The sequence below is a fragment of the Onychomys torridus genome, chromosome 4 (genome assembly GCF_903995425.1).
Source record: "Onychomys torridus chromosome 4, mOncTor1.1, whole genome shotgun sequence".
Lineage (NCBI taxonomy): Eukaryota > Metazoa > Chordata > Mammalia > Rodentia > Cricetidae > Onychomys > Onychomys torridus.
This window is the reverse complement of record NC_050446.1, coordinates 140,709,740-140,719,294: the sequence shown is the minus strand read 5'-3', so window position 1 is coordinate 140,719,294 and position 9,555 is coordinate 140,709,740. Positions and strand designations below refer to the sequence as shown.

The 9,555-nt window shown below is 44.3% G+C and overlaps 1 protein-coding gene across 1 annotated transcript; it reads left to right on the top strand.

Annotated features, from left to right (window-relative positions):
- Window positions 1–206: 206 nt before the first annotated feature.
- On the top strand, window positions 207–7,922 carry LOC118581563 (BPI fold-containing family A member 2-like). Its single transcript, XM_036183820.1, has 7 exons — window positions 207–327; window positions 2,538–2,679; window positions 3,236–3,343; window positions 4,495–4,647; window positions 6,727–6,808; window positions 7,356–7,419; window positions 7,885–7,922. The coding sequence occupies exons 1-7, from the start codon at window positions 207–209 to the stop codon at window positions 7,920–7,922; spliced, it is 708 nt and encodes a 235-aa protein (XP_036039713.1).
- Window positions 7,923–9,555: the final 1,633 nt, after the last annotated feature.

The window sequence follows — 9,555 nt, the reverse complement described above, 5'->3', positions numbered from 1 at the left end:
AGTTACTTGCTATCCAGCCTCTGAAGAGCAAAATTCCTCATTTTTTAAAATCCACTCCTGAGGATGGGCATCCCTGCTGGTTCCTTTTCTTACCCACTATGAAGCACATTCTTCTTGTAGGAAGGTCAAGTGTGAGGGTGGCAGGCATTCACTGAGTGTTCTTTCCTCTTCTTCCTCCTGTGACGATTCAGGTGTCAGGACCAAACATGTTCCAACTTGGAAGCCTTGTTGTCTTCTGTGGCCTGCTCATCAGGACCTCAGAATCTCTTTTGGGTAATGTTGTCAGTCATATGAATAATTTGAACGTTCCGAATTCTCTGTCTGGAGGTGAGTCAATATGGGTCCCACCTGCCTGCTGGTCCCCGGAGTAACCTTAATAAACACTATGGCTGCAATGGCAGAGGCCGCTGGGAGGGGGCGGTGTTGTCCTCTATGGGCAGCTTACTGAGAAATGTGCAGCCATTCAACTCCTGTCTCATTTACTTATCATTTTAGAGATAAACAGCGCCATGACATCATATCCTAATAGAGTCTTGCTAATATATGAACAGGATAAATCTATCAAAGTGAGATTTCAAAATTTTAAGTAGTGTGAACCTCTTAAATAATGGTATCGATGCCAATTTCTCTAGTAGTCTGTGGGAGTCTGTTCCCAACCCTGCTTCCTTTTAAGCACTAACATGGACAGCATTAACTGGTTTGCCATGATCAGAAATGAGAGGATGTGACTCATCTCACTTTGCATTTCTCTAATTCTAACCATCCTCTCATTTTTCACATCTTTAATACTGGTTTACATAATTTAGCTAAAGTGTTGTGTCAGAATTATTAGCATATGTTTCCATAGTTCGTTTGACCTTTTCTTACTGGTCTGTGTTGACTGGCTGAAAGTAACACCAACTCACCTGGCTTGGATGTCCACAAACCACCCAACTTTCTATTTAATTGCACCTCTGTTTTTTTTTTTTTTTTTTTTTTTTTTTTGCTGTAGAGCTGGGCTAATTGACAAACAGGTCTTACAGGAACAGGAAAGTTCTGTGAATGCTGCCTTCAAACCTTGTCAATGTTTAGGTAACTTTCAAAGATGAAGAAAGGAGCTATCCTCTCATTCCATAGCTGGGGAATAGCAGCAGAGAGAAAAGGGTGTCAGGCTCAAGGTTACTAGGGAGTTATATGGTGAGATGGAGCTCTCTAAGCAATGCTCGCTGAGCCGGCCTTGTCTGCATTGTTATGACAGGTAGATCCTGCCCATCACAGGGCCAAGTATCGTGATTCTATCTGTTTGACTGAAAGTGTTCTTAATATTTTATTTTCGGTTGTATGAATTTGTCCCTCTTATATATCTGTGTGTGTGCCCCCAGAATCCAAAAGAGGATGTCAGATCCCCATGGGAAACACCTGGTTATCAACCATCCAACATAGGTGCTGGGAACTGAACTCTAGTCTTCTGCAAGAGCAGCAAGCACTATTAATGCTGAGCCATCTCTTCAGTCTCACGACTGCATTGAGAGCTCAGGAAGTATGAGGTCATACAAAGTGCCTTTCTTAAAAAAAATTTAAACACACACACACACACACACACACCCCAAACATCCTTAAAGGAAGAAGTGAAATCTTTTCTACAGTACTGAAAGGTACTCAATACAGACAGGAAAGCAGCCCAGAAACAAAGGTTAGTCTTCACAGTTGTGTGACTTCAGTAGCTAAAGCTGGAGGATGGGCTGAAACACCACTGTGCAAAGGGACAAGTCATACACGACAGCAAGTTTCTAAGCGAAAATGCTCTACACCCAGAGAAATGAAACAGGGTACAAAATGTGGAGAAATTAACAGGCAAAATTGTGTTACAATAAATATTTAAGACAGCATTTAAGCTATGTGTCCTTTAGAGAATAAGGGATTTTTGTTGTTTCATTTGGTTTGTCTCTGAGTTAGTAATTGCTCTTTTTTCCCCCAACAGTAAAGATATTTTCTACACAAACAACCCCAACACTTCACACATGCCTTCTGGTACATGACATTTATTCTATTAATTCCCCAGTTATTCTCTGAGATCTTCTGTTAGGACACACTATCTCCTCCTCCTGCAATGTCAATTCATTTTCTGTGGGCCTGATTCCCAGCTGTCATTTTGGGACCCCTATTTCCCTCTTTCACTGGTTGGAGCAATACTTTCCCTCTATGCTCTTTCCTTCATTCTAGATGTTTCCATTTCTTGGTTTATTCTCTCAAGTGCTTGACTAAGTTTCTCAAACCCACATGAGCATCTTATTAAGAGCAACAGATCCTCAAGTCATTCCTGAAAACATGTATCCATAATGAATTTCAACAGTGCACATATCCATCTCTGTAGACACATTTCCTAATCTTAGGAATCTCGGTTCATCTTCTGTACGATGGAGATGGTGGCAATCCTTACTTACTGAGCTGATGCAGGGATTGAATGAAGCAGCTCAGGGAAACTGACTCTCTGAGACCAGGAGGATGGGAGATCTTTTCCTAGTGGTGCAGGCACTGACTGATGACTGTTTTGACAGATGTCCTTCAGAACCTGAATCTAGATGTGGAGTCACTTCAGAAAACCACAGATTGGTCATTAGCCAGAAACAACATTCTAGGAGCTTTGAACACACTGGACCTTGGCAGATTAAACCTCCTTTCATCTCAGGATGGTTTAGGGTGAGTTGGTGCTTCTTTGCTCCCAGAAAAGGGACTACCTGAGTACCCAGTTTCAAAGACAGATAAACCTTGTCTTCCCCTACAGAGCTGAGGAGTTCTGAGGCAAGGTTCATTAGAGCTTGAGGAAGTCTGAGGCAGGGCTACAGGGCCAGTTTGGACAGTTTACACATCTGGGTTCCCACAGTCTGTAATTTCAGGATGAAGGTGACTGTCCTACTATCCACTTGTATCTTGGTACCTAAAGCGTTTCTCTAAGAATGACACTGTTCTTTTTCAAATATAGCTGGGAGTAAAAGTCCAAGTTCCTTCAAGGGACAGGAACCTGGAATCCACACCCCTTAGTCCCAAGCATGGCTCCATAGAGCTTTGATTCACACAGCCCTGGGTTCAAGTTCTGTCTCTGCTGCCTGTTGTTTCCCTGGCTCAGTCCACTGCACCTGACAGTGTAGAGGCTCACATTTCTGAAGAGGATGTAGTGGGGGCAAGAGGGTGACGAGGAGAGGGTGCAAAAGCTTCAAGGATGAATGACAAGAGGACACATGTGGGTTTTGGGCAGATTGCGAATCAACAAACTCAGCCTCCTGAACCTGCAAGCTGGCCTGTCTTCCACCGGCAATGGCATCGACCTGAAGCTGCCTGTGGTTGTGGATGCCTCTGTGTCTCTGTGAGTATGTGTTGCTTGGATTTAGGGGGTGGAGTGCAATATGGCCTATTTGAGTAGGCACTTAATTCCCAATGCTACTCTTTGGCCTCTATCTAGCCCAAATTTCCTAATCTGTAAATGATGGGATCCTCTGCGGCCTAAATCCCAATCTTTAAAATATTCTAGTGAAAACATGCCATGTTAAGTAAATGAATGTTGCATACAATATGCTTTTGTGTGCATGTTGTGTGTGTGCACTGATGTGTATAAAGTTTTATGTGCACTCACATGTGTGGAATTCAGAGGTCAACATGAATCTGCCTCTATACGGTTTGTATGCCAGGTTAATTTTTGAGATAGAGTCTCCCACAGTACTTGGAACTCATCAATTTGGGGTAGGCTTCCTGGATAAGTAAAATACAATTTTTAAAGTTTTTCAATTTAAAATGAGAGACACAGAAAAACAACCAAGTCAAGAACCTGTGCAAAAGAATCCCAGGAGATTGGCTGTATCCTTAACAGACAACACTTGCCCAGTATGTGTGAGTCTCTGGCCTCAGTTACCAACACAGGTTGGAGGGATGTTTGTATTCGATACCCTTGTGAAGCCATGAGCTGTGATGGTTACTTTACTTTTCTATGACCAGGATTTAGTGCTCAAAAAAAAATGAGAGTGATTTATTTACTAGCACCATTATAAACCTTAGATGGATTATGCCAGGTATAATACTTTAAATTAATACCTACAGGTAATTTGTGTTATAAAATGTTATCAATTAATTTTTTGATTTTTTTTGAGACAGGGTTTCTCTATGTAGCTTTGTGCCTTTCCTGGAACTCACTTTGGAGACCAGGCTGGCCTCGAACTTACAGAGATCCGCCAGGCTCTGCCTCCCGAGTGCTGGGATTAAAGGCGTGCACCACCACTGCCCGGCCAATTAATTTTTATTATTAGTCTCATGCCAAGTAAAAATCTTGCATGTGATAGAGATGCATGGCTCAGATAAGTCTAATTTAAACACGTAAATTTTGTAGATTATATGTAACATGTTGACATTACTGTTAACATTGCCCATAGACACCCCAAACTGTGTCCACCTGTATAGATGAAAACCAGTGCAACCTGCAGAGCCTTCTAGACCTCTGCCTGGTGTGACTCTTGTTTTCTGCAGGCCTATCATTGGCTCCGTGGTCGATGTTGCTATTTCCTTGGACATTATCGCTTCATTCACTGTTGAAACAAATGCCCAGACCGGCCTTCCCACGCTGTCCATTAAAAAATGCTCAAGTGGTTCAGACAATATCTCCATTTCCTTGTTGGGCAGGTAAGGCTCATCTATCCCAGCAGAGCTGAGCTTTTGGGGAGACTTTAGGACCCTGACTTTAATCCTGTTCCTACACCTGGGAAGCAGCATGGTGTGGAATACAATCAGGCTAGACTTAAGTATCACCTCTGTCACAACTATCAGCTCAGTCACTCTGCAGCTTCATCTTTTGAGGCCTCAGTTTGCACATCTGTATATTAGAACAGTAAATATATGTACTAATCAGCTTCTGAGATGATGACATGAGAAAATACACATGTTTAGCTGAGAGCCTGGAACATGCTAAGTGCTCAAGAAACATGAGCTCTACATTGGCTCTATGGACTGTTCCTTTCCACTACTGAGGCAGGAGGATAGACATTTCCTGCCATAATCATTCATTTACCTATGGTACCTTTTAATTGAGTCAATGTGCCTCATGCCATAGAAGATGTTAACATTGCATCCACCTCCACAGGGAGGCAGTTGGTAAATTAGATGCTAGCATGGGACCTGATTGTCCTGAAATAATCTCTATCTTCTGGAAAATTCCTAGAGTGAGATCCTGACATCCCAATCTTGTCATTTTCTACCACTGATTCCAACTGATGCTCAAAAATCTGCATCTTTGATTGTATATTTAATAAAGCAGGTTTGGCTCAAACAGGGGTTGGAGGAGGTGATGCTATGCAGAGTCTGGAGAAGGAAACATCACCTGTAAGCCTTGGTCAGAAATAGAGGGATGGCCTCTGTTCCTAGCCTTGATAATCATGTCTTGAGTCCATCCATCCTCCCTGTACCATAGACCTGATATGATATCAAAGACAGGACCACAGTCTGCCAAGCAGAGCCAGGGAACTCATGTTGTTGCACTGGGTCTGAATATCCATGGCCAAGAAGACTCTCATGACACGAGTCTGCTCTCATTCTACTTTAGATGCACTGGCTTTTGTTCTGTGCCTCAGACAAGATTTTTCCTACCACAAAACAGCTTACCTGAACTCAATGTGTATTTTCATCTTTCAGGACCCTTACTAGATTCCTTCTCTTTTCTTATAAGAATGTACTCTCAAACTTCAGATTACTTGTGTCTATTGTCATTGTGTGCACACGTATTTTGAGACAAGGTCTCACTTTAAAGCTCTGGTTAGCTTCAATCTCAGAGATGTACCTGCTTCTGTCCCTGAGTTTTGGGGTCATAGTGGGTGACACCAGACCAGGTATGACACTGTCTGTTTATGTTGTGTGTTGGGATACGGGGTGTTTGTGTGTGTGCACACATGCACATGTGTCAGTGGCTGGAGATCACCAAGTAGGCTAAGCTGGCTGAAGAATCTACCTGTCTCCGTCTTCACTGCTCTGAATTTATAAGCATTTGATATCACCTGGCTTTTCCTTCTTGTTTTAAAAATATGGCTAGTAGAGATGGAACCTGTATCCTCATGCTTACAAGGCAGATTCTTTGTGGACAAGGCTATCTCATTGCCCCACTCCGCTCATACTTCTAGTCAGAAATCTGCTATTTTCCAGGCAGGCATTATTGTCAGCCCCAGAGAAGGATTTGGTGATAGTGAAAGGCTCTATGTTGACTGCAACTTATCAGGAAGAAAAGGCAGACAGAGGACTATTTGGTCCATCGTAAATTTAAGGGAAATTAGGAGACCTACAAGACCACCATACTTAGCAGGGTCCAAGGGGAGAAAATCCTCCCTTCAGTGAACACTCAGGATGGGAACCTCAGGAGATAACAACTGGATGAGAGTTGAAGGGGAGGAGGCAACCTCAGTGAGACTTGTTTATGAAGGAGGTGAAAGGATGGTTGTCTTTTGCCCAGTGACCAAAGCTCAGCCTGGTGCTCTGTAATTAGAGTCTGAGTGAATGATGCTGTATCAGGGCCATGATGAGTACCCAGGCACTGAGGAAGCAGCTACTTAGTGTTGAGATGCTCAGATGCTCAGTGGTGGTCTATCCTAATATAGGCCACTGGGCAACAAGCTGAAATGAGTCCACAGAGCAGAGTTGTGGGTCATCTGGCCTCTAGAGGACTCTTTTGGCTATGCTGAACTCTTTACCAAGCTTTGCAAGTCCTTTCTTTTCCAGACGAAGCATCTTAGTCAACAGAGTCCTGGATAGTGTATCTGGTCTCCTTACAAATATAGTAACAAGCCTGCTACAAAACCAAGTAAGTCCTCAGCTCTTGGCACCCAGAGCCAAGCCTAGTGGGGATAGCAGTGGTATCTGTAGGTGTAACTGTGTACTCAGGACACTGTCTCCTGTGATGTCCAGATTTCTCTTTGGGAGGTCCTTCCCTCCTCAGTAGCTAGACTGCAGAGAGAGGAGGCAGAAATCACACATTCATGCCCGGCCTGTACACTTTAACTAATATTTTCTTGTAATCAACACACTTTCATTTAAAGACTGTGTTTAAGCACCTGTGAATGAGAATCCGCAAGGAACTTTGAATTAGGATCCCCAAATTCAATGGAGCTTGAAATTCCAGAGTTTAAGATTTTAAGGTTTAAGGAGCCTAGGTGCTAGTTCTTAGCACCCTGTGGCATATTTGGGTCATGCTGCTTCAATTCCATAGTTCTAGGTAGCTAAGGTTAACTGTTCTCAGGTCCTAGAAATGAGCCCCTCTGTCAGGAAAGGGTGCTCAGTATGTTGTCAGCAAAGTCTCATCTGTTTTCTATCTCTCTCCCCCTCTTCTTTCTATTTCTATCTGGTCTCAGATATGTCCTGTGCTCCAGTTCCTCTTCAGCAACCTGAACGTCAATCTTACTCAAGACCTCCTTTGTAAGTCACAGCTTGGGGACTGGAGTGCCTTCCATGGGCCAAGACAACAGCTGTGAGAGTGCCCCAGGCAGGGACCTTGAATCCTGACCAAGTTGGGCTGTTGACTTCCCTTCCCCTCACTGGGGCCTCTTTTGAGGCTTATGCTCCTCATGACTGTTGCTGGGCCAACAGGAATCAGGCACTCAGGGTGTCAGGCCCTGGAGGTGGCCCCTCTGTGTTTATGTCCCTTTATACAGTACTCCCGTGTCTTGCCTGCATTCCTCATTGGGTCCTCAAGAGAGCCTGTACAGTTACTACTCACTTTCAGTGGCACTGTTATTATCCACTTTCAAGTGAACAGTGGCATACTTGAGGTCATAGAAGTGACAGAGTGATGAACAGGAGGGAGGTAATGAGTTGGGTGGGCTTCTGTTCATTTTCCCATGGCAAATACTGAGGTTTTAATCTTGACTTGGTGTTTTTCAGCTAACGTACTGACAGGACAGTTACCAGTCTCCGTCTGAAGAGGAAGGAGCAGAAAGAGGAATGTCGTGACACCCTGCTGGTACAATGTCCTCCTTACTTTTTTATTGTTGTGACAGAACAACATGACCAAGGAAAATTATAAAAGAAAGGATTTGTTTTGGGATTCACAACTCAAGAGGGTTAGAGCCCATGACTGTCACAGCGAGGACCATGGCAGCAGGCAGACAGGCATGGCACTGGAGCAGTAGCTGAGAGCTCATGTATTGAGACACAATCACCAGGCTAAGTGAGCTAACTAACATGGCCTTTGAAATTGTATTACCCATCCCTAATGACACACTTCTTCCAACAAAGCCACACCTCCTAATCTTCCCAAACAATTTGCCTAATAGGGGACCAAGTATTCAAACACATGAGTCTATGGTGGCAGTCCTCATCAAACCTTATGGTAGATTCTCTGCCCTTGCACAGCAGCCTGTCAGAAAGCTAGGGTCAGGCTTGTTTTACTTCTGTCAAAAGACAAGAGAATCTGAACCCTGATCCTGTCTCCAGGCTGAGCTCTGAATCTGAGTATACCCTGAACCCTGGGCCTGGATCAATAACCCAAACTCAGCTTGGGTCTTTGTTACTAAATGAAGTTACCGGGTGGGGTTGACTGAGTCCTAATTTTGAGCATAGACACTTGTCCTTGGCCTGCCTCCTGACACTGGCTTTGTGTGCATGGCTTCTACTTAGTCTTTTCCCATCTGCTATTGTTCCAGAGGAAAGGATGAGAAGGGGTCAGGGCCAGGTGGGCGAACAAGACCACAAATCTACAGCTTTCTCTTTCCTCTCCATGGCCTAATCTATGCTGGAACTTCAGGAATGAGTGGAAACAGTGAGGTCAGGCTTTTGTGGATCTACTCAATGTCCAGTGAGAGCCAGCTCCTACTGCTGCTGTGACAGCCAATGTCCTTACACCCTGTGTTCTCATTCCAGGTTAGTCCCCAGTGGCTTCATCTGACTCCCTGTGGCATTTCTCTCTGGAAAGTGCTACCACCATCCACACAAGGTCTGCCTGAGCCCACCTGAGGGATCCTCCCTGACTTTCTTCTTCTCTCAGTGGTCTCCACCCTTGCTATCACTACCCCAGCATTAAAAACCTAACTGCAGCCTGGTGTGTGGCTTTCTTTAATCCTTGGGTAATAGAAGTTGTTCCTAGAGTGTGGTGTATATGTGGGGTGAGACTGCAGCTTAGTGGATGAAACAAACCCACAGCTGGAAGGCCCATCAGTGCACAACTTACAGCGTTCTTTAATACATAGAGCCACGGAAGCATGGAGAGAGTAGCCACAGCCACTGTGTGACTGTGGCAGGACACTCACCACCAGCCACACATGCACAAGTGTGTATTCACACCTGCTGTGTGCTAGCTAAACAGTAGAATTGGGTTACCTTGGGTCTCAACCTTACTCAGAGCTTTGCCATGGTACCTCAATGGTCATGATGGATGACTAGCTAGAGGACCACCCCTGTCCAGTGAGACCCAGAAGTACAGATAGAAAAGCTCAGGTGGCTGTGGCCTTTCCTCTCTGTCTTACTCAGGAGCACTCAGACCCTTAAGCTCTCCAGCCTGACTTAACCCTCCACTGATACTCAGTCCCTTGATACCACTTCCAGAATGATATATGG

What these genes read in the sequence shown, in the direction of transcription:
- LOC118581563 (XM_036183820.1), top strand. Translation starts at nt 207, where the DNA reads ATGTTCCAACTTGGAAGCCTTGTTGTCTTCTGTGGCCTGCTCATCAGG. An exon ending in TCCATTTCCTTGTTGGGCAG is followed by an intron (nt 4,648 to 6,726) that starts GTAAGGCTCATC and finishes TTTCTTTTCCAG; the next exon opens with ACGAAGCATCTTAGTCAACA. An exon ending in CAAGCCTGCTACAAAACCAA is followed by an intron (nt 6,809 to 7,355) that starts GTAAGTCCTCAG and finishes ATCTGGTCTCAG; the next exon opens with ATATGTCCTGTGCTCCAGTT.